General features: G+C 42.3%; 8 protein-coding genes across 8 annotated transcripts; 5 read left to right on the top strand and 3 right to left on the bottom strand.

Moving 5' to 3' along the window:
• Positions 1–140: 140 nt before the first annotated feature.
• Positions 141–2,600, top strand: EAE98_011301 (uncharacterized protein). The gene is made up of 2 exons (XM_038958923.1): positions 141–618; positions 702–2,600. Exons 1-2 carry the CDS (start codon positions 496–498, stop codon positions 1,014–1,016), a joined length of 438 nt encoding a protein of 145 aa, XP_038804763.1. The 5' UTR covers positions 141–495; the 3' UTR covers positions 1,017–2,600.
• Positions 2,601–3,085: 485 nt separating this feature from the next.
• EAE98_011300 (uncharacterized protein) lies at positions 3,086–3,811 on the bottom strand (the record flags this gene model as incomplete). The annotated part of the gene is made up of 1 exon (XM_038958922.1): positions 3,086–3,811. One exon carries the CDS (start codon positions 3,809–3,811, stop codon positions 3,086–3,088), a length of 726 nt encoding a protein of 241 aa, XP_038804762.1.
• Positions 3,812–3,899: 88 nt separating this feature from the next.
• Positions 3,900–4,124, bottom strand: EAE98_011299 (uncharacterized protein; the record flags this gene model as incomplete). Its single annotated transcript, XM_038958921.1, has 1 exon — positions 3,900–4,124. One exon carries the CDS (start codon positions 4,122–4,124, stop codon positions 3,900–3,902), a length of 225 nt encoding a protein of 74 aa, XP_038804761.1.
• A 1,574-nt stretch (positions 4,125–5,698) lies between these two features.
• Positions 5,699–7,370, top strand: EAE98_011298 (uncharacterized protein; the record flags this gene model as incomplete). The annotated part of the gene is made up of 4 exons (XM_038958920.1): positions 5,699–5,968; positions 6,055–6,371; positions 6,426–6,754; positions 6,835–7,370. The coding sequence occupies 4 exons, from the start codon at positions 5,699–5,701 to the stop codon at positions 7,368–7,370; spliced, it is 1,452 nt and encodes a 483-aa protein (XP_038804760.1).
• Positions 7,371–8,972: 1,602 nt separating this feature from the next.
• Positions 8,973–10,577, top strand: EAE98_011297 (uncharacterized protein; the record flags this gene model as incomplete). The annotated part of the gene is made up of 1 exon (XM_038958919.1): positions 8,973–10,577. The coding sequence occupies one exon, from the start codon at positions 8,973–8,975 to the stop codon at positions 10,575–10,577; it is 1,605 nt and encodes a 534-aa protein (XP_038804759.1).
• Positions 10,578–13,486: 2,909 nt separating this feature from the next.
• EAE98_011296 (uncharacterized protein) lies at positions 13,487–13,951 on the top strand (the record flags this gene model as incomplete). The annotated part of the gene is made up of 1 exon (XM_038958918.1): positions 13,487–13,951. One exon carries the CDS (start codon positions 13,487–13,489, stop codon positions 13,949–13,951), a length of 465 nt encoding a protein of 154 aa, XP_038804758.1.
• A 2,747-nt stretch (positions 13,952–16,698) lies between these two features.
• On the bottom strand, positions 16,699–19,982 carry EAE98_011295 (uncharacterized protein; the record flags this gene model as incomplete). The annotated part of the gene is made up of 10 exons (XM_038958917.1): positions 16,699–16,813; positions 16,867–17,297; positions 17,344–17,804; positions 17,862–18,125; positions 18,173–18,278; positions 18,328–18,882; positions 18,940–19,350; positions 19,402–19,594; positions 19,644–19,667; positions 19,725–19,982. The coding sequence occupies 10 exons, from the start codon at positions 19,980–19,982 to the stop codon at positions 16,775–16,777; spliced, it is 2,742 nt and encodes a 913-aa protein (XP_038804757.1). The 3' UTR covers positions 16,699–16,774.
• A 311-nt stretch (positions 19,983–20,293) lies between these two features.
• On the top strand, positions 20,294–23,487 carry EAE98_011294 (uncharacterized protein; the record flags this gene model as incomplete). Its single annotated transcript, XM_038958916.1, has 11 exons — positions 20,294–20,455; positions 20,514–21,094; positions 21,156–21,266; positions 21,318–21,544; positions 21,600–21,630; positions 21,720–21,913; positions 21,964–22,780; positions 22,834–23,019; positions 23,073–23,223; positions 23,310–23,408; positions 23,464–23,487. The coding sequence occupies 11 exons, from the start codon at positions 20,294–20,296 to the stop codon at positions 23,485–23,487; spliced, it is 2,583 nt and encodes an 860-aa protein (XP_038804756.1).
• Between the last annotated feature and the right edge of the window lie 395 nt (positions 23,488–23,882).

Here is a 23,882-nt window from a genome sequence, read left to right as displayed (position 1 = left end):
AACCATGGGATTTCTGCCCCTCACTTACACGTCGATACACCAATGACGTCGATTTGAGCTCCGTGAGCTCCGTACACCGAACGCGAATCGAAGGAGTGGAGTTAATTGGTGAGGAAATGGAGATGGAGATGGCATTTAGATGGAAGGAAAGAGGGAATGAGAATGTGAAAGAGATGGAAAAGAAAGAGAAACAGAAACAGAAGAAAGAAAACATTAAACTTACTAATACTGGAGAGAGAAGTAAGAAAGAAAAGAAAGTAGAGAGAGAACAATCAATTGATGAAATTTGGAAGGGAGTTTGGACTTGATTTTCTATTTCTGTTTCTCGAGACATCTACTCACTAGGTACTTATCGGGCAATCGGAAAAGTCCAAGATCTTCGGTGAAGTTTGAACCCGAGATTTATTTTTCTAGAGTAGAGCTTCACTATCAATCACCAAACGATAAACTTTGCGACGACATACTTAATTGCTGAGTACCCCCGCGAGCGTCAAAATGTCAACATCGCAACAAGTCACCAAATTGAAAAGAATAGTATGGACGGGTGCAATTGCGTCAGTTACAGTCGTGGGCACAATATATGGTGCTGGGTTGAAAACGCAGGGAGAACAAAAACAGGTACTTCCTTCTCACCCAGATCTACTACCTCAACTCCCACTACATCCTTAACAACAGAAGCTAACCTTTCACCTTCCTTGAAGCAAATCCGCAAAGTCCGCGAAGCCCCAATCACTGAACGAATTGCCCATCTCGAAGAACAGCGAGGAGTATTGGTGGGTAAAAGAATGGGGTTGCAAAAGAAAATTGAAGAATCACAAATGAGGAGGAATGGAGCAACGGTTGAAGAAAGTACTCGGGGAATGGAGAGGAAGAGGGGAGAAAATGTTGGTTTGACGATGGAGGGGGAGAGAAAGACGACAAGGGTGGATATGGAGGATAACTTAAGGGTGGTGGGGGTGGAGACGGAGATTGAAGAGGGGAAGAAGGGAAGAGAGAGGAAGAGGACTTGGTGGTGAGGGGGCTGCATGCATGCTAAAAGATTTGAGATATTCGGGAGAAGAGGCAGTCTACATATGCGGTAGCGAAGACTTTTGCGATGGGGCTATGCTTTGATTACAAGCATCGATACCTCCATGGACTCGAGGAGAGGGAGAGTAGCGATGGTGAATACATTGCGCAACAGAGGAGGGAGATATTTGTAGTCAGGCCGGGAAAGCTGTGCTATAGGCGCGGCGGCACAGGAATTGCGTGTCGTCATCGAGAAAAGAAGGGAAGGAGACTTGGCGGCAGAAATTCGAGATAAGCAGCCTGCATCATAAACGTGAAAGAATGCAAGAAGACTCTCGCCTCGATCACCGTAAAAGCGACCACCTGAAACTTTCCTGGCCGACTCACCACCCTGTATGAACCAAACACTTTGCACTCTCAAGCATAGGGAGATGAGCTTTGAAATTGGGGTCGAAATACCTTTATAATTGGGGAAATTTACTCGACAGAACACCTGGATTGGATACAAGCCATTATCGCATATCAGCTCTGATAGATGGCAAACATGAATTTTATATTGAGCAACTTCAATTTTCCGAGTACTCATAAGGAGGATGTAGATATTATTACACAGCTAATAATACCTCCCGCAACAATATCATCAGATGATTTGTATGTCAATGAAACACTAAGACGATGCGAAGCTGCTTTCACAAATATATCGTCTCAGATGATCAATAAGTTGTTTGCAAGTGTGTTCCTAAGATTGTACATGCACATGCTATACGATAGTCTGAGCAGTTCTATCGCAGTTCCTGGCATCTTTTTTACAGCAAGTAGCTCATTCAAAGTGCATTTCTCATTTTCATGTACGTGAGTGATGTTATGGGCTAAGTAGACTCATCATTATCATACTTAGCATACATATCTTGAAATAAGACACTGATACAATGGGTTTATATATTTTCAACGTGTCTATCGAACCTTTGTCATTTTGTAATGTATGTATTATTCAAGCATAGCATCACTGCTATAGTTTTTGGTAGAGTTCTCTACCTGTCCATGTCCGATATCAAGAAGAATCCGTCCATTTGCTTGATATCCTCCCTTTATAACTTAGTCTCAGGGCTATCTCCACAACCTGCCACATGTCTCATGGCAAAAATGCGAGAACAAAACGTTGATAATAACAAGTGACATTCTATAATCTCCTCATATCCTGCTTTCTTACCGAGTGGTCTATCACTTCCATCACATCATGTCTATCAATCGTCCGTCACGATGCGGGGAATCCTAGTCGTGGAGTCACATGCTGAAGATGGGATACTGTTGAATACACAAGATGTTCGACTCCAATAAGCGAAGGAAACCATACTGTAGGTTATTACTCCAAGTGATGACTCATTGATCGTTAGATGTGAACGCACAATGGTCTGTAAACCAGAAGTTTGGTGACTATACCTAGCAGAATTTTGCGCGAGGTAATATCAAGGTGACGTGTGTATTCTATATTGTGTTGCGCAGCGACATGAGACGTGTCAAAATACGCTGGAATTGACGGGACTTGTAATACATGGAAAGCGGAATGATGCTGAGCTTGGAAATGTGGGAAATATGGCTTGCGGGAATAAAGTTTAGTGTTTGCTAGAAGAGGTGAAGGTGATGATTTCCTTCTTCTCATGACGGGACAGGGGGATGGGGTGGCGTGGAATAGATTGTGAAGAGGAGCTGCGGGAAGGGAAATGGTTGACTCCACTGCATATGGAGTCGTGTTGTCTGGATTTTGGGAATTCTATCATTGGCCAGGGGTAGATTTATGTTTCGATAAGTTGTTAGTGATTGATTTGATGAGTCTTATGATTGTTTGGGGTAATGAATGGAGTGTTTTGTTATACCACTAGAAAGGTTAGGTGGAGTAAGTTCCTATGCGGTGCTTGTTTACTGTTTTGTATTATGTATTATGTATATGATTGTATATGTATTTAGGCCTATGTTCGATATCTAGCTGTGCGAGTTATTTCAGATCCCGCGAAAACTCATTAAATAGAATGTACTCACCATCTCAAAAGACCATTATATTCTACCCAGAGCTTACCATTCACTCACCAAGTTTCGGCCACTTGATCCAACTCTTGATGACCTTCCAAGAATCCTCCGCTCTCTTAGCATGTTCATCCGGGACATTCTTACCTTCTTCAGCCATCGACCTACTGAACAATTCCATACTAACCCATCCTTGATAACCCAAACACTCAACAATAATCCTCGTAACCTTTTCAACCGGCAGATACGCCCCCCTTTCACTCTCCCCCGCAAACAACCTCGCATTCCTACTCCAACTCATTCGCGCAGGTTGTTCATCATCCCAAAATGCATGCCCCTTCACTAATGGCTCTTGCATTTTCTCCGCATCAACAACTTGGATGTAAAAAACTTTCTTCACATGAATCGTCTTTGCCAATCTCTCCAAACTTTCATTCAACGCTCTCTCTGCATTTTCAGTTTTTCCATCAACAGATGACGGATCGCCATATACCCTCCCAGCAATATTAAACGTATCCAAAACAAACCCGAAATTTTCTCGATCAACCCTCGTCACGATATCCCATCCCGCTTCCCACGTGTCGAAAAAGGTACTCCAGCATAGATTCTCGTAGGCGAACCGAACGGCTGGTTCCTCTTGCGCACCCATATCGGCTACTTCCTGCAGATCCGAAATGATGATATCCATATCATCAGTTAGTTTCTCCTTGGGCAAGAAGTTCGCGGGGATCTGTATGAGATCTGTTCCCAGGATCGTGACAATCTTAAACCAGAGTTTCATTTTCGCAATCTTCTCCGCATGCTCGTGTCTGTCTATCTTTCAAGCCCTCGTAGAAGGAAAATGGTTGCAGTCCGATGATGGTCATGTTTCATTCGTCGCAGAGCGCTTTAATGGTAGAAGCAGCATGGAGAAGAGCTTCTGGGGAGGGGGTCTCGCTGTTTGATTCCGCTCGTGCGAGATCTTCGAGATCTTTGTAGAATATCTCGAGACCGTGGATGTGGTGGGTGGAGGCGGCGGAGAGTTTGCTGGGCATGGAATGGATCCAGGCGCGACCTAGTGACATGGAGGATATAGCTGGTTTGAGGCCGTCCATTTTTTTGGGGGGGGGTGTGAAAAGAGGGATTTTTGGATGATTTTGGGGGGTAGTGGAAAAAGTGTGAACAATAAAAGGAGATGAAGCAGAAAAAGGGGATTGTGATTTTATAGATAGTGTTATATTTGAGGTTGATTAAATGTGAAGTGCTACTTCGATGTTATCCCAGCTTTGACTTGTAGAACTGGACCCCACGCTGCTCTATGACGACACTCACTTGAGCCGCTGTTGAGCGTCTCCCCCACATAGTTGAGAGGGAAGAGATTGGAAGGAGAAGTGTTTGTTTCTTCCTCTTGATTACATAGGTCAAGGTAGATAACGTTACGTCCCCCCTCTCCAAAGGTTTCAAGCTCTATGGGTCTCACTGCATGTATTGTCAGAATGTGCAAGAGTTTCGGCCGTCAAGCTTACATAAGGTTAACAGCATCATGTGATCACCAAACTATTCTCTTGTCTTATTGAGAGATTGAACGATGTTTACGGAATCAAACGATGGATTGTAGGAAGGATACAAGACTGAAATGCTCGTAGAGATGAGAGGTATCGAAATGACCAAGTTTCTCAGGCTCATTCCTAGTCAATATCAGGCTATCATCGAATGTGTTCTGATCGATATCGCCATCACAATTTTTGCCGTCGTTTTCCTATTTTATTCGAAGAGCAAACGGCAAACGGCATCTTGGATACGATTCATAATATTCGTCAGGGGGACTTTGCTACCATTCCTTGGTGATATTCGAAATAAATATCCTTGTTGTTAGTGACCATTCGTGTCGTTTTTTGCCGTCAAGTGATGAGTATCTCATCCCATTCAAGTGAAATGTTTGATTGATAAGATGCGAATCGTCGGATTGGTTGTCAGTATGTAGACCAATAATCATTGTCACTCAGAATACGAGACGTTGTTGTCGTTTTCTTCTATAAGAGACCTGTAGTCAAGGTCGCGTACCCATTGTATTTGCTCATCGATGATTATCCATGGTTGTTGGAAGACTTGTGATGCACTATCGTTGAGGATATTCCCGCAGGTCTCATATCTATTTCTGATGTGAACTTTGACACCTTGGGGTTTATCGAAGGGTGATATATGGATGGTGAGTTTGTGAATGCAGGTCGGGTTCCCAGACTGAGGTATTGGACTTGAAAGATATTGATGCTTGTCTGTGCTCGGAAATGGGGACTTCTTTTCTAGAAGGCATCTATGTTCCAAACAGTCGCCCCGAGACTGAACTCTCCCGAAGAGTGTCAGAAGTGATACAGTACAAATGCTTCATATCTCTTAAACTCGAGGTCCATCCCGCTGGTGCGGGGAAGATAGGAGGAAGCGCATGACCCCTCTATCAATTCACTAATTCATCTGCATCTACACATTCAGATTATTTTCCATTTCGTCCCTATTTGAATCAGCACTCTTCTTCTTTTTCTTCTTCTGCACTTTGTACTTTGCTTGAATTCAACAACACTTTAAATGCTTGACTTACTCGCACATCATTACTCGTCATCTTCCCGATCTTGAAGCTTTACTTTCATCACTCAGAATTTCCTCCTGCTGTTGCTCCAGCAAACCCGAAGCAATGACTACTGCACCAGATCCCAAACATCCAGACCTTCCCGGTTTAATCTTTGACTGTCCCCCTTCTAAGCATCGGACAAGTTCCATGAGACGCCTGCTTCGTCGCTATAATGTTCAAGTAAATGGAAACGAGAGAAAAGAAGACACACTTCATAAGCTTGTCGAACTCGAAAAATCTATCGGCGAGAGAGAAAAGGAAGCACTTGTGAACTGGTTTGCTGGTGAAGGTACTTATAGGGCTCTCGCAGCTTTGCTAGGTGATGCTACGAAGGTAATTATTATTATTTGATCTGAGGTTTCATATCATATCAATGTTTCAAGGGCCTTCGTGAAGTTGCTAATGGTTGGGTATTCTAGCCACCGATCACACCGAAAATTATTGATGAACCAGTAGCCAAGAAAACGAAACTCGAGGAATCCAATGATGATATCATCTTCGCCGCAGTCGATGCGTGTAGGGTTTGTATGGAGAACCTAACACCGGAAAAGTTCCCACAAACTCGCATAACTAGCACGTGTGCACACCATCCAGCGGTCTGTAATCAATGCTTGACTAAACACATCAATGATCAAGTTCAAACCAAGGCATCAAATCAGATTTCATGCCCCGAGTGTCCAGAGAAGATTTCCGAGGCGGAGATAAAGAAGTATGCATCACCGGAGGTTTTGGAGAGGTAAGTTAATTGGTTCTAATCTATCTTCACTATAATGACTAATTTATGTGCCAGAAAAGGAAGAAGACTATTAAATATATCTCTTCAGCATCTCCCAAACTTTACCTTTTGCCTTAGTCCTACTTGCGAATCAGGTCAAATACACACACCCGATCATCCAATGATGACATGCAGTACATGTGGTTTCAAGACATGCTTCATCCACAAACTACCATGGCACGAAGATCTCACATGCGCAGAATTCGACCTCTGCAATCAAGCCAGAGTTCAACAAGAAGCAGCCTCTGAAGCATGGATTGCAGAGTATACAAAACTTTGCCCAAATCCAGAATGTGGAATGAGAATCCAGAAGAAAACTGGTTGCGATCATTTGACTTGTGAGTGTATGTTGTATGATTTTCATTGTCTTCTTGTTATATCTAATAATTTCATATGCTGACCGAGATATTTGATTAATTGATAGGTGATTATTGCCTCGTCGAGTTTTGCTGGTGTTGTTTTGCCGATTTCAAAATGATAAAGAAACGAGGTAATGACCATCATAAAGAAGACTGTCGGTGGCATACGAAAAATGAAAACGGTATGCCTGGACATGGTAGAAGCCGTGAATCTATTCCTAAGAAGCCCAAGGAACCGAAGAAGTCGAAGAGACCTATAAAATCGAAACATTCCAAAGGATCGGATGCGGGACCGGCACCAAAAGAATCAAAGGAAGTGAATCTTCAAGAAGAATCTGAATCAACGTATAATCCGACTATTCCAGAGGATTTGAAACAGTCACATTCACCAGTCAAGCCATCTGAGGCAGCGGATGGAATGCAGGCATTTCAGTCAAAAGTTTCAGATGATGTTAAGCATTCATTTGAACCAAATGTTACAGAAGATTCGAAGAGACCCAATCAACCTCAAGAACCAGTTGAGCCTTCCAAACAAACGGAGTCGACAGAAGCATTAGGACTGAACGTTCCAAATCCACTAAAACGGCTTCGAGAAGAGTAAGCTATTATCATATGTGTTTCTACACATGTCTACAATTTGCAAGTGCGATGTTATTCCGAAACCACCACTGCTGCATGACCTTCTTTCGTTGGGTTTCGTTAATATTTTTTTAATGATGGCAGAGATGATGCATATCATTACTACCATAACTGATGGAATTTCTTCGGTGGGTTTAAATTGCTTTCAGAGTAGCGGGAGAGAAGTTGCATATTATTATCGCTATCATGAACGATGGCTCTTTTCGGTGGGTTTAGCCAAGAACTTACAATACGGGTAGATATAATGCATATTATTACTACCGTCGTTCGAGGCTGTGTTGATATGGGGTGATTTTAAACACCCCGGATAAAGACTGCGGCGACAATGGGATCTCGAGACCTACTTGGCAATCGAAGAACGCACTTCCAGCCTTTTCTGACTTCAAAATTCATTTCGAAAGGATGAAATAAGGGATAGTCTAAGCTTTTCAAATCATGCAATAAAAAATCATCAAGCAGGTAGAGTATTTATCCAATCTTTTTCACCGTGAAGTTCACATATCTCTCCATACCAAGAAAGTAAGAAGAATATCGGCACAATATTCCGAGAAAGAAACTCAACTTTCTTTCCATAAGTAGTAAAGAAGCATCGAATGATTACTGAATCTGTGGTTTAGTCTGGTCCCAGGGGCTTGGACTTGATGATTCGCTTCGTGACGAGACAACGTCGCACTAGTGAGATCCGTGCGTGTTTCTACTTCCCTCGTGAACCTTGACCCCGAAACTTCACACATCCATTGTGAGGTTATTGTGCATAAGGAGAAAAGAAATGTGGATTGGGAACCGGCTGGGGATTAAGGTTTGTAATAGGCTAAAACTTGGGCTGGGGTTTGTTTGTAAAGATTTTGAATATTTGTTTGCTTAGATTTTGTCAAATTTGAGCGATTGGAATTTTACTTCTAGTGAAGTCTTCTTTTGAATGTCCACAACAAGCCCCAATAATATATTCCTCGATAATCATGAACAACAGGCTTGATAAAGGATATTTTCGAATTATTATCATATGAAATAGTTCTTTATCAGATTCTACCCTGAGTCCCGATTGGACGATATTCCCAAACACTTCGCGCACAGACTAGTGGTAACCAAGATGCGAAGTTCTCACATCACCATTGCATATTTGCATTTTTGCGACCATTTGACAGGGCAAAATCTGTGAATACCGTTGGTATGAAACGCGCCATCTAGCCTTAGATGATCGCGGGTAGGAAAATCCAACCGTGTACGTTATGCATGTCGAAAGAATTACTCGTAGGTGTGGAGGTTGCAAGCGGCCTCAACTACTGTATGCTTTGTCCTCCCCCCGCGATTTCTGTCACTTTGGTTGATGTGGTTGTGATATTTTGATGTATGGTGTACATGTTGATGGAGTATTGAAATCGAGAACTGCGGGACAGAAAAAAGGAATTAATGAGTGGATTAGATTGGATGGATTGGAATGGTGCTGGTCACATATGTAGTTGAATTTTAGTATACTAAGGTAAGACTTCATTCCTATTGTATACTCACGTCAAGATGTTGGAGTATCAAAACTAATTGACAGTTCAGACCACTCGAGGGCGTCATGCACCTTACTCAATTTTCCCTCTTAGTCTTCGCGACAGGAACAGGACTATGCAATGCTTCTCTTCTTCGTCGAACCCCACAGCCCGCACCAATATCTACAGCTTCAACAACTCTTCAAACCGTCACATCATCACCTACATCTCCAACTCAACCCGAAGTTACAACACCACCAGGCCTCAAACTCGCTCAAATCGCAGGCATTCTCACAATCCTTCCAGAATGCAATCGCTACATCCTCTCAGCCTCCAGCGCTGTCTCCAGCGCTGTCTCTTCAAACGTCGCATCCAATGTATCTGACCAACTAATATTTCTTAGCACAGCCGCTGCAGCCAGTATTTCCATAGCACAAGCTAGCATCTCCGCCGCTGATGCCAGCGCTTCTAGTGCCATCGCCATAGTTCAATCATCCGCCTCGGCAGCATTGGCGAGCGCGAGCGCGGAGGTGATAAACGCCCAAGCAAGCGCCAGCTCAGAACTTGCAGCAGTATCGGCATCTCTTATTTCTGCGGCAGCTTTGGCAACATATAGTGCTCAAGCGGCGGCACAAGCTAAAGGGGCTGCGGCGACGGAGAGTGCGTGGGCTATTTCCAGTCAATTGGCTGATGCAACGTCGGCAGTACAGTTCTCGAAGGCGACAACTTTGCCGATGACGGTCGCGGTCGTATTGATTCTTGGAACGAGTTTTGCGAGTAGTGTTGTGAGTGTTCTGGTTTATCGATTTATTTCCAAGAGGAGGATAAAGCGGGAAAAGGAAAACGAGAATGATATGAGAGATGCACAGAATAGGGGTGGAAATGGATACTATGGTGCTGGTGGAATGGAAAAGGGTCCAAGGAGTTATAGAGCTCCACATCCGGGGTCATCATACAATTATCCCGCTACTCAACACTCCTCAGTTTCAACCTCACCCCCGAACGAAAAATATACTTCACGATATGCCCCTAGTCCGGAAGAAGAAGTTATCAACAGAGATTATGTAGAAGGAAACTATGAAAGAGGCGATGAGGATAATTATTCTACACACGATATCATCGATATTCAAAAGGAAATCGCGGAAATGGATTACCAGATGAAAATGGCCGAAGCGGAATTAGAGCGAAGAGACAGAGAACGATCTTTCAGAGCAAGTGAGAGTGGATTAAGCAGGAGTAGTAAGAGTATTAGCGTTCTATTTACTCCTAGAGACCTCCCCCAGAAAGCCGGAGAAAGGAGAGGAAGTGGCGCGAGGAGTATCATGAGTATGGGAATCGGCGAGAGATTAAGAAGCATGATGCCTTCATATCGACAATCTCAGGAATCTTCTTCTTACGAATCGAAAGACTTTTCAAAAGATAGCATGCGAAATTCGTCGAGAGAAATGACCGAGAGAGATTTAGAGGAAGGAGAAGAAATTATTTTCACATTGGATGAAAGACCGCCGCCGTTACCGAAATCAAACCCGGCGGCGGTAACGAGACCAACGCATACGTATACGAATAGTGATACGAGTGTTATGACGCTAAGTCCGAGTGTTTATGATGGTGGTGCGAGTAAGGGGGGTTCGAAGCAGGGCAAAGGGAAAGGGAAGGGACCTTTTAGATTTTCGATTGGGAAGGCTTATTGATTGAGCGTCTCGTAGTACAATGAGCAAAGATACTTTGTAGTTTTATTAGATATTTTATTTTCTTTTACTTTTGGGTTGGGCTGGGTTGGGTTGGTAGTTAGGGAGAAGGGAAGGGATAGGAAAAAGAGGGCAGGATACCAGAGATTTTAGAAGATCGTTTTATTTTATTTTTAGGTTATTGTATATGAATAATGAACAAAACTTTTGGGGTATAGATTACCTATTCAAAGAAAATGACTTTCATTAACAGTGATTCCATAAGAATGATGGTTTTTGTTCTCACAATGCTTTTCTCTTTCGAGCATGAAGAGTTTGAGAGAATGATTCGTATTAAATCCGAATCATCTGACGTTGTCGGCGGAGCAGTAAGTTCAGTACTAATTTCTCGCTGTGTGTCTACTTTCCGAGTTGCCTGGCGATGAGGAACATCATGATTTGAGCTATAGAACCACGGACAGTTGTATCGTCGTAAAGGACTCTGGAGAGAACACTGGATATCCGCAGGTAATAAAGTCGCACGTGGATCCCGAGATCACACATATAAATGCGGGGTCCATTTAGTATCAGTGATTCTCGGTTACTCCAGTTATTTAAAACTGGTCAAGCTGGTATGGGGATGGGATTGGTATTACTTGACAAAGGAAACTAGAACAGCACATGTCAGCAATCATGAGGTATGGTATGAGGGATGAAAAACGAGATACTTTTGACTTGTGAAATGTTGGATATAGATCTCACCTGGGAATAAAAATATACTTGCCGTCTTTATTCTCGTTTTTGTTGTCGATTCGCTATTGGATTTTGGTACTGTCGTATTTTCACACTGACGAACTAATCACTGACTTATCTACCATTTCGAAATCGTCAATCGTGAGGATTACCTTGTATTTTGAATATCATCCGAACCAATGTTACAATATCCTTATTGCCGTCCCAACTCGGCTGGGGGTGTCGCTCTCACAACATCTACACGAACTCCTGAGATAAAAAGTTTTACACCCCATAATTTTGAATCTGGAAGACTACCATCATCAACCAATTTGGTGCTTATTGATATCACTATGCTTATATGATACAGACTTGCACCACCACTCACAGCACGTGAAAAGATGAGTGCCATGTTGCACTTTTTGTGTTGGCTGGAAGCTTTTATCATGCTTGCGCTGGGTTTCTAGCTCACAAGATGCGCTGATGGCACTTGCCACTTTTAGCGATTCACTATAAAGACTCCGAAGATCGAATCATGCACTCATGTGGAGCACACTTCCGCCATTGAGGCTGGGGCATTTCTCTTTGATTTTCGTCTCCAGGACTTGTTATAAAGACTTCAGGATGCAGGCTGTTTGTTCAATAATTGCGAAGCATTGTCCATTTGCAAACACTGAAATGGATGGTACTGTTTAACCACTAGTGCGTAACGAGATGGTGTGATTTGGCGGGACCCGAATAAACGAGGAAGTACACCAGGTTTGATCTTAATCCGAGCCATGCTCTCTGTATCAACTGAGGGAATTTTGTGTTGAGCGACAGCAAAAACAATGGGGTTGATCGCAACAACAACAAATGCAATTGCCAATGTCACTTCGTAGGGTATTCCTAAACGGAACCACATTAGTTCTATGTCCTCTCGGTCTTGGAAAGGCGAGACGAACAGACAATCTAATCTAGCCACCAAATAAAAACGCATCGTCCGAGAGATTCTTCTTCATGGCAGGCAGCTCACGTTCTCATGTGGAATATTTATGAGAAATTTCTTTTTTTGAGGCTGTCAAGGTACGATTCACTAAGTGACAGAAAACCAGAGACGTAGAGTATGCGGGGTGGAGACCACGGAAGTAAGTAAGACTGCCCTGCCCTGCTCAAGCACATGAGGTTACCCACTCGCGTAGAAGATTCGTAGAAAAACAGCATAAATACTTCTTGTCCTTCCCCCCAAAATTTGAGAAATGACCCAAGCAAAGAGATTGAAAACGAAAAAGTGTAGGGTCACTTCGTAGCAATTTTTGATCTCCAATCTTGAAAGTTCAATAAACGTCACTTTCGGAGAGAATGTCAAAGAGATCAAACGCTGGGAAATACGAGCATTGTCAAGTTGCAACTTTTGTCGCCATATTTGTTTTGGGTTTCGGACGAATAAATCTTGCTGTCGGTTTCTAAATATATTATCAGATCGAAGCTCACTTGAACCTCGAAAGATTCCATCTCAAGAACCGGAAGGGGCAACGCGAAGAACGAAGAAGGACTTTCAGACCTTCGAGCTTTGGCCGCACCCATATTTTGAGTCGATTAGAATTTGTTGAAGTGATTGTCTCAATCGGTTACAAGATTGACGTCTCTTAAATGGGTATCGACAGATAGGGAAAAAACTTGATTTGCTGCGTAGGCAAGTAGTGAATTGATTCATGGGTAGATACCACAGGATCTGGGTTTGTTATTTCTCATGTTTGGGGGTCAATCATGATCTCCTTTGGAACAGGGCAGTGAATCTTTCTAATTACTTACTACATTAGAATAAATCATCCATACCTACCTACGATATTTACTCGAAGAAAAGAACGCTGTCCAAATGAGGTTGATATTCCAAGTCACAAATATTGTATTCTCCACCCCCACAATGTTGAGGCAAGGGGTAAGTTCTTATCCGAGACCCAGTTTTATTCCCCGCAATCAACCTCTGTGCAAATCCTCCACCAAAATTCCAACCTCAAGCAGTAGAAGTGCAAGCCACTACAGTCGGCATAGTAATCCGAGCCTCGACAATGGATGAAAGCAACTCCGTTGAATAGCGTAGGTTAAGTAATCTGGGTTTCTTTTCTCCATACATCTCAATTCCATTCCATACTCACCATCACACAAACAAACAAACAACTACAAACCATCAATTGAAATCTCATATTAAAACCACCACAATGGCCGTCAAAAAGATCCTCCTCCTCAACGGTCCAAACCTCAACCTCCTTGGGACTCGTGAACCCCACATCTATGGTTATGACACCCTCGCCTCCATCGAATCCTCTCTCACCACCTACCTCTCCTCCCTAACACCCTCCGTCACTCTTCTAGCCTTCCAAACTAATTGGGAAGGTGCGCTCATCGATCGTATTCACGAAGCGCGTACTGATGGCACCGATGCTATCGTTATAAATCCTGGTGCTTTCACACACTACAGCATAGCGCTGCGAGATGCGTTGGCTGGTGTTGATATTCCATTTGTGGAGGTGCATATTAGTAATGTGCATAAGAGGGAGGAATTTCGTCATAAGAGTTTTTTGAGTGACAAAGCGGAAGCTGTTATTTGTGGATTGGGCGTTTATGGGTATAGAGCAGCGGTGGAGTGGTGTGTAGGATATTTGAAGGAGAAGCCAAAAGCGTGAGGGGAGGGACGATCACAATTTGATGCGGAAGAGTATAACATCAAGTGTATATCTAGATATGCAGAATTTCAAGGAAAAACATATTCAACAACCTTAAAACTCATTGAAAGAGACGGGTTGAACAAACTTCCGAGTGGTAGTCTTTCTCAGAGACATCTCCAGCCATCCCGGGAATTCCGGGTTTCCAAGCCAAGTATAAAATCCGATTTCTGGAGAGCCCTGTTAAGTTTTTGACCCAGGTTGTAAACAGTTCGACCTGTGTATTTGCTAATGAAGAGCGGGAATTCCGCCTTTGGGCTAAAAATTAGTAGCATGTGGTATGCGTCAGGTATCAATTCCTGTAATCTGGAATCCATGTTCTTTCTATGCAATATATGTTATTTTCATTGTCAAACTTCATATCCGTTTAGCGATGTATCTTCAGTCCAACGGTGGAATTTTCATAATGACAACAAAAGTTATAACGGCCATTTCGAAGTAAGTATATAGGCTCAACTTCGAATTTGGTTTGTAGCTTGATCATCCTATCAATTTCAATCTTCTAGGAAGTATGTTTTGATGAAAAGATACTCTACCAAAGCTCTCTCCTAGGTTTTCATGTCGAATACCTTTAGACTTTTGATACCGACTTCTGAGCACACCGGTGTCTTATTTATACCCAGGATTTGTAGTCAAGATTTTGATAATCCGGGGAATAGTTCAAGTCGATTTTCGGAATCGAAGTTGACTCTGAGATTATCTATTGATATAAAATGCAACTGAAATTATTCTCGAATTCTTAAAGTGTTTCCTGATGATCCAGAAATGGACAAGGGCTGTAATGATAGACGCAGATTATGCAGAGATATTATGAGAGAACTCAATCAACTTTCTTTATTACGCGCAATAGTTTGAGGAGTTGCAAGGGAATTTTTCTCAGTCGTCGTTAGAGTGTATATGACAGTGTGCATGATATTGGATGATATTGACAACATTACTACATGGAACTATTCATTCGTTGAGTTTAGTGCTTGCTGCACTTGAACACTGTGACTTTCTCTAGCCTTTTACCAGAAAGCATAGGACATAACCGCCGCCAAGTAGCATATAATTTGTGGTTTCATCCAAGTGGTTCGACACCTAATTTATACTTGGATGTTGAAGATATGAGCTGAAGTGTAAGAAGGCTCTAATAACAGTAAAACTTTGTCCCAGAGCTTGGGATTAGTATCGCTATGAGTAAATGCATCACACCGAGCTATATAAATTGTATTCAAACTCACTAAGAGCTCACCAATATGCCCATACTTTCCATTAAGAATGATTTGAGGGCCACGAGTCTATGATTAGTAAATTGTTATCCCGAAACTGCCAAGAACACTTCTTATAGCGCTCAAGCTGTTCAAAAGCACATTTCCCCTTCCTCTCATTCCTCTCATTCCCCTCATTCCCCTCATTGTAGCAATGATGGCAATGAAGATCCAAAATTGACGAAAAAACTACACAAATCAACCGCGTTCCAAGATTTGAAACACCTACAGAGGCCACGGTATCATCAATACCGTCATCATAATATCTTTCCCGAACGAACAAACATCAGAGCCTTGAAAAAGCCTGAGGGCGAGTTTGAGTATTCTTTGCAGGTCTCTCACAGGCAGGTATGTAGTCTTATTGATACCCTGGTTTTGAGAACGTCAGGTTTACAAGGTGAGCTTGATGCGAGTTCTAAACTTCAAGTGAACTAACATGTTTTATCTCGGATATGGCTGGTGGATCCATTTCGAGTAGCATAAAGACAATGGACTTCGGTACCATCTTTTCTCAGGCAATCCTAATGAATGAAACATCTTCCCTAGTCAGGATGATATTCAGCATTACTTTATCAAATTCCTACGAGTTGGGTAGTACTGAGTATACACTGTAACACGAGTGGATTGATCCTTGGGGATTTTATTCGAACTAGCACTTTTTAAAATGACAGCGAGATACATATGACGAAAGCCATAAGCCGCGTCGACAGTAACATCTCGTGTTTGAGGTATTCTCTAAGAGCTGATATACACAGTAATTTCTCCACTTATGCCCTACACCCATGAAAATTGCAGTTGAGTCTGACCCAGAACAAACTTCTGCGAAGATCATGACGGTGTCCTCCGGATCAGCCAACTTTCCATCCTGCTCGAGCCATAGCCTGTTCGTCTTTCAAGGCAGTTTTCTTATACCAACCCCAGGGATGTATTTTTTGTCGAACACCAAAACTCATATCACTTATTATGTTCTTCTGATCAATTCCTTACTTCTATACTCAGCATAAACTCCACTGTGGTAATTCGTTGCAAGTGAACAAAAATGCATTGTTGTCCTCTAATAGCTGATTTCAAGGTAGCACTGTGTTTGTGGATACACTCACCTAGCTCTCAGTCAAAGTATATAAAAAAGTATGCCTATCGATTCAGGAATGTAGGGGTAGCAGTGACACCTTTGCAACAACGGAAAGGAGAGATTAGACCAAGCACCAGATATGAAGACCGAAATTCCCCCAATGACCAGTGGCTTCGAGGTAAGAGCGAAGATACAAGCAGGATAAATACAATCCTCCATTCTAGTCAATTCCCGAGTTTGTTATTTCGACAGCGAGGATTTAAAAATGATAGCGGAGTTCATACATGACAAAGCGGCTGCGCTCGATGAGAATATTTTTACTATAATATATAATTACATAATTCCTTTTTCATTCCAAGATAACCCAGTATATTGCCTCCTATCAGGGAACACTGTATCGAAGAAGCTAGTAGGAAAATCCATATATCTATCGGTGGGATTGTTGAGCTCCATCTCAACAAACTATTCAGATATTGGTAGGTTGAGCTCCATCTCAACATACTATTCAGATATTAGTAGTGAAACTCAAAATAAATTGCATTTGATGAGCATACCGGGTATGCATCCACAAGAAGGGATTCTGTCTTGGGCGCAAGGATTTCTGCAAGGCTGGGCGACTCTTCGTTCGTGGTAAGGGAATGATACTTCTGATTATGTTTATTTAGGAGAGCTCGTGTAACAAACCCTATCGTGAAATAAGCACATGAAGAGTGTGCGCATTGATACCGACGTTGATGATGTGACTCGTGCTTGTCCCGTTGAGAAGAAGTTGCAAAGCCGTCCGCATTACGGACACATTCTACATATCTGCATAGGAAAACTGAGGCGCCATAAGTCTCTCGAAGAACTTGGATATCCATCTGGTTGATATTAGGAAACTCTGCCGGAGCATTTGTTCCCAACAGAGACTCGATCGTTTGTTGAAAATGGTGGCCAATAGCACTTAAGTGAGTTGGATCAATTTCACATAAATCCAGTGAGATTCCTACTGAATTTTAGACAAGATATCGAACGTCGAATGGTGAACTTACTTTCCGGAGACTTGTCTAAAGAAGCCTCCAAGTGCAACTTTGACCGGGCTTTAAACCGAAGAATATCTAACATTAACATTTTAATTTCAGGCAAATGACTCAAACCTTGCAAACCCTGATTCTCGGTGATAGCTCCAGTATTTTCTTGTGTGTCTTTTGGTAGGGTGATTTCTTTCCTATAGCGTAACAAAGATTGCAGTTGATCTAGAAGCTCTGTCGGGAGTTGAGCATGCTTCTGAAAACACTCTAGGAGATGCTTGTACCAGAACGCAATGGCATACGTGAGCAGACCATGAAATCCTTTTACGACGACAGTAGCCCTTTGAGCTTCTGTGAAGTTACTTGGAATTAAATTGTCGCAGGAATTCATTATAGCGATGCAAGAGAAAGAGATGTTGAGATGTGCGCTTTCACGTGACAGAAATGGCAGCTTCTCTTGATACTCTTCGTCAAGTAGATATCTGTAAAAGGTCAGCCACCTTATCCTTCAATTTTATAAATCTCAAGGGGTTTGCTACTCTTTTGCTGAGAAATGCACGAATTCGACTGTATTTGCCGGGCCCTCTTCTATAAGAGGACGGCAGAGATCCAATGCTCTTTTTCCGATTTTTGTTTTAGACGTAAGAGCCCAATTTGAACGATCAATTGCAACTCCATCAAGGATTTCGTAGTTTTTAAGTACTCGATAAGAACATGCCATCCATTCCAGAATACGAATAGCCATGAATCTTGCCGTCTCGGGGTTGCTAGGATCCATGATTCTGTCGAGAATTCGACCATACCTAGTAGATATCAGTTACATGTCCTGTTATAACGAGTGGTATCTTACGCTGCCTTCAATCCTTTCGGTAAGCCCATGACTGCCCTTTCTAATGCTTCATCACTGTAGCAAAATTTGAGCTCGTCTAAAACTAGCCGAACCCATAAAAACATACCTAACGATGTTAGTATCGCTGTTTCTTTTATGGCATCAAACTTGTTTACCATTCGCCTTTTCCATCAAAGTTTTTTCAATTCTCTCCAATAAGTCCTGATCGGAAGTGTCAAGTTTGGATACTTTGTATTTCAGGTAAGAACGAATGTCTTGATTGACTTCTTGGCGGCTGTCTAGAGCGATGTAGGGTTGTTTGAGAAGCTTTTGGCGAATGTGTGCTTCTTTTCGACTAGAAAATAAAACCTTGCATTGCAGCGCTGGAACAATACAAATAGTGCGAAGTTCTTTCAATATCACTTTTTGATCTTCTTTTGAACATTCATCCAAGCCGTCTATAACGATTCTTGTAGATGCAACAGTCTGTAGAAGCTGTGGGACTAAAGTTCTGAGCTGAGTCATTGTACAGTCTACCCCTCGATAGACAAACTCATTGGCAACCAGAGTGGAAATCTCATGGTGCTGCCTAAGAAGTTGAATTGCAACGGTTGTTAGGATCTGCTGGCAAACATTGCCAGAGCTGCGGCCTTCACAATAATAATAACATGTAGTCAATCCAGGCCTCTCTATCAATCTTTGGATTATGTACGAGCATATAACGCTCTTGCCTTGAGTAATGGAATTAGCCATATTATTACCTTCGAATTTATGACAGAGGGACAAACCTGATCCCGGCTTGCCATGAAGCCAGAGGCACGGATCTTCCGTGTTATTCTCCATCCAACTCTTAAGTTGCTGTTCCCCTGCCATCCATTCGCACGTCTTATCATGACGCTTTTTGGAGATTCTGTCATGCTCGGTTTCTTGATTCTTCCCATCAAGAGTGAACCATGCAATGGCATGTTGCAAACGATTAGCTTTCGCAATCCTTTCATTCTCTTCGACCATTTCTAACTCTCGCTTCTGTCTCAGCCGTATGTCGTCTTGCATTTTAACTCGTGACTCTCTGGACTCGACAATATCAAAAGAAACGGCCTCTATGTCGATAAAGTCTCGATGTTTCTTTAAAGAATTGATGATAGAATCAAATCGGCCCCCGAAATCCTTCCAAAAGGAAAGAAAGATAACATGCCAAGCTATATTCTGTTTTCAGTACCAGTAAAAAGGATCAGAGTAGATCTACTTACCTCTTTGTCGAAGAAATTTGTAAGCGCGCTGATGAAATTCCAGAATGTTAGTATATACAGTAGCAAGGGATTGCTGAAATTCGACATTGTTATCAAATGCCTTTTGATATCGGTCAAATCGTGGTAAGGCTTCACCAATATCAACATATGCTGAGATCAAGGCCTCAAAAATATCACGATGGTGACTCGCGATCTACTAAAGAATAAGCTTGAAGTCTGTACACAAATCATGAGATACCAACCTGAAGCATAAGCTTAATTGGAGCCTATGTAATAATTATTATCATCGTTTTCTTTCTTCGATTAGGTAGAAGGACACGAACCCATATGAACGACAAGTAAGGTGTGCCATTGCATAAAACTTCAACTATCTTCGAGTACTTTTCAATACCTCGCAAGAAAGGTTCGATACGACGTAGATTCTGACCAGATTGCCGTTGTCTTTGTGTGCTATCGATCTGGCGAACAGCCACCCATACATCTTTTAGCTCTGTTGAGGTGAAGTTATGCGCATCTTGTTGGGAGATTGAAGATTTGAGCCTCTTGAACGCACCAGCAATGGTGTCATGGGGGCTCGCCATGAGGTCTCTTTAACAGTATGATTTACTGTATATCGAAGAATTACGTTCTATACGAATTGAAAGCGACCGAAGAAATTCATCAGCTTTTCATGGTCCACGTATCTGCGTTTGCTAAATGAGGCGCAGTGAGGCTGGCCATATGTTGTTTGCTCCGCTAACCTTAATATACAACCGTCACGGAAACTACCGAATCAATAGTCAATCAACTTTATCATAATATTTATTTCTCTAGCTGCTCATTGCTGTGGTATTTGTGTTTTCTTTAATCTACGAGTAGCATATCTCCGGAAGGAAAGTTTTCAATCTTGACGATGTCTTACGAAAAACGACCAGCCAAGCGTATGCGGGTTAACAACGCTGGAATCCATGAAAGCGAAATCACAGAAGATGAGGCATTCTACTCGCCTACCGTTGAAAGCTCGAATGCCCTAGGAACGGTTGAGCGGGAAGTATACGAATGTTGTTATGGAATGGTAAACAAGATTTGAACCTCTCTAAGACCCTTTCACTAATTAATAATAAAATACATAGTTAAGCGACATAGCCGTAAAGAAACTATGCAGTTCAGAGACGCATTCAAGTCCTATACATGTCGAATTTCATAGTCCTAATCATCTTTCCTCGGGTGATGATCAGCACTCAACTACCTTCGACATATCGGACTTTGCATCGGCCAAAATCCTCAACGACTTGGCAAGTGTTCCAGAGATCAAAATGCAGTTATACTGCCATTCAAAGATTGAATTCGGCCATGGAGGACACAGTCGAAGGATGATCAAACGTTCTAAAACATCGCGTGGACTATGGTTTTTGAATACAATAATATTTGGTCCAGAACGTTTTGCTGAAAAGATAGGAGAATACTTGTCAATCAGGAAGATGTATCTTCAAGATACACTTGGGTGTGAACGGTGCGTTCCGTACCGGAATCCCCATGCCATGACCCCCGAGACGGGGGAAGTTGTGATGACAAATCTATCTATCTTGGCTCCCGGAAATCACGATATAGAGGAATTGAAATCCGGACCAGATCTTCTAGCGCAGTTGATGGAAGGGGAGGCTCCTTTGGGAGAGACCGAGGCACCCAAAATTGTGAAGACTTCCTTATTCAGGTAAATTACTAGCACATTCATAAGGCATCGTCTACAGGGACTTATGGAATCTTCATTATAGGCATCAAAAGCAAGCTCTGACTTTCCTGCTGCGTCGCGAGGAAGGTTGGAATTTTGATGATGCAGCTTCTGACATATGGAGTTGGCGGAGTGATACTTCGGGGCGATTAAGGTACACCTCCTCATTCCTCTAATCAATTTCTATGTTGGCTGAAACTATTAGTTACGTAAACAATGTCACCGGATACAGCACATGTGAAGCTCCTCCAGAATTCCGAGGTGGCCTACTAGCGGATGATATGGGATTGGGCAAGACGCTCACCATGATATGTTTGATAGCTTCAAACCAAGCTTGCTTAAATTGTGAATTACCGCAGGCTCATTCTCATCCTTCTGAATTGAGGCTTTCGAATTTGTCAAAGGCTACACTACTGATTGTACCTCCAGCATGTACGTTCCAGTCTATGGCAAAGAAGTTCATTTTCCAATTCTAACAAAAGAATAGTGATACAAGCATGGGAGTATCAGTTTCGATTGTAAGTCTACACATGTTTCTCTCAAATTGAAGTTGCATGGCATGCATCCTTGCACTCGTGCTACATTTATGTGGTACTAATATATCTAGACATCTCGTACCGCGAGCACTAGCTTGCCATATCTACCATGGCAACAACAAAAAAAGCATGGATTTTCTCAGACAGTTCGATGTTGTCATCACTACATACCACACTATTGCGGCCATCTGGAAGCATCACAGCGCTCATCCAGATGATGAATCTTTGTACTCTTTCACTTGGCATCGTGTAGTTCTAGACGAAGGTGAGTGCAGTAAGTAGTACAAGCTTCGGGCTTATATCTAACTTCAATAGCTCATATCATCAAAAACCCTCAGAGCCAGCTAGCTCGAGCTTGTTGTGCTCTCAAAGCAACAAGACGCTGGGCGATAACCGGAACTCCTATCCAGAACAAACTTGTGGACTTCGCCAGCATTGTAAAATTTCTGCGCGTTTATCCGTATTCCGATACAAGAACTTTTTCAGAAGAGATTACAAAGCCATTCAGAAATTCTTCCTCGATGGATGCTAAAGGACTTTTACGACTCAAAACACTTGTGCGGGCTATTACTATTAGTCGCACCAAGACAGTCATTGAACTTCCATCACGGGTTGACGAGGTTCACCATCTCGATTTTACCTCGGCTGAGCGAGAGAAATACGAGGCTGAGAAAGTGCGAGCGAGAGGGTTAATGGAGAGAGCAATCTCTTCTGGGAACCAGAGTGGAAAAACGTTCAATGCGCTGTCACTACTCAACCGCTTACGTCTGATCTGCAATCACGGTATGTTACAACTTACACCTACTACTGATCATATGGTGTCTCAAGGAAGTGAAGTTGTTGCTTGTTGCTCCATATGCGGCGACTATCTACAGGAAGAGGTCTTTGGTGGCCCTTTTCCCTCGGGTATTGATACTCAAAATCAACCATTATGCGAACAATGCATTCTTCAAGAAAGAGATAGCTGTGACCGATCTCGGAGTAACAGTTCAAACTTCCCAGATACAGCAGAAGATTTGAGATCTGTGACACCGCCAACAGCTACAGATACTGCATTTTCTATCCAACACATGTCGACAAAAATCAAAGCGCTTTTGGCAGATCTCCATAAATACAAGAATGCCGAAAAAAGGTTGATATATTCCAATAGGACCTAAAAGTATCCCAGAAACTAATATGTGACAGTGTCGTCTTTTCATACTGGACGAACACGCTTGATCTTGTGCAAATGATGCTGGATAATCAAGGAATAAGCTACACAAGAATTGATGGGACAATGTCCCTATCCAAAAGAAACGAGGCTTTAGGTGCATTCAAGAACAAAGATACCGTTCGCGTAATTCTTGTCTCAATCACTTGTGGTGGTGCAGGGTGAGTTATATCCATTGCAAGTATTAGTTTTAGCCACTGATGGGTACGAGCAGGCTCGATCTTACCACTGGGTCGAGAGCATATCTTCTCGAGCCACATTGGAACCCAATGATTGAAGAACAAGCTCTCTGTCGTGTACATCGAATTAGTCAGAAGCGTAATGTTACTACCATTAGATATCTGATGCATGATTCGTTCGAAGAGGTAAGTTTACCCACTTTATGTCTTCCATTGAGATGGGATTTGACGAGAGCTCCTGGTAAAACTTATGATATTCTAACAGCTTACAGCAAATCGTGGATCTTCAAAAGAGAAAGAAGATGCTTGCAGATGTTACGTTTAGTCAAAATTGTATTTCAGAGGCTGGCGTCGATATGGGTATTTTACAAGTATGTTTCCCAATTGAACTTTCACATTTCGTTTGTAATTCTGACAGCTATCCAGTACTTGAGATCTGTCCTTGAGTAATATCATAAGATAGGTCTGAGATTATTGTTCAGCTATACGATTGCACCTTATAAGATGTTAATATCTAGCAAGAGCCAAATCCATAATAATGGATTGCAGGTTCGCTATCGTCAAGTCAGGATACTCTCCCCGCCGGATTAAACTAAATTCCTCCGCCAGTAAATCGAGGTATATACTCGGTATGACTGGAAAAGATACTAAAAAAGTGAGAAAGAGGTAGAATTCAGAGATATAAAGATACTCAGATAGCACATATAGATAATCTCTGGTTTAGAAGAGCGTGGAAGTCAAAGTTGAGTGCACGATTGATGGAACATCACTTGATGACTGAGTTGTTCAATAGAGTTAGAGTACGCCAGAGACAGATAGTAGAATGGCTGGAGGGGAAGCTGAAA

Source organism: Botrytis deweyae (assembly GCF_014898535.1).
Source record: "Botrytis deweyae strain B1 chromosome Unknown BDEW_046, whole genome shotgun sequence".
NCBI lineage: Eukaryota > Fungi > Ascomycota > Leotiomycetes > Helotiales > Sclerotiniaceae > Botrytis > Botrytis deweyae.
The sequence above is the reverse complement of the archived record's forward strand: the minus strand, read 5'-3'. Positions and strand labels throughout refer to the sequence as shown.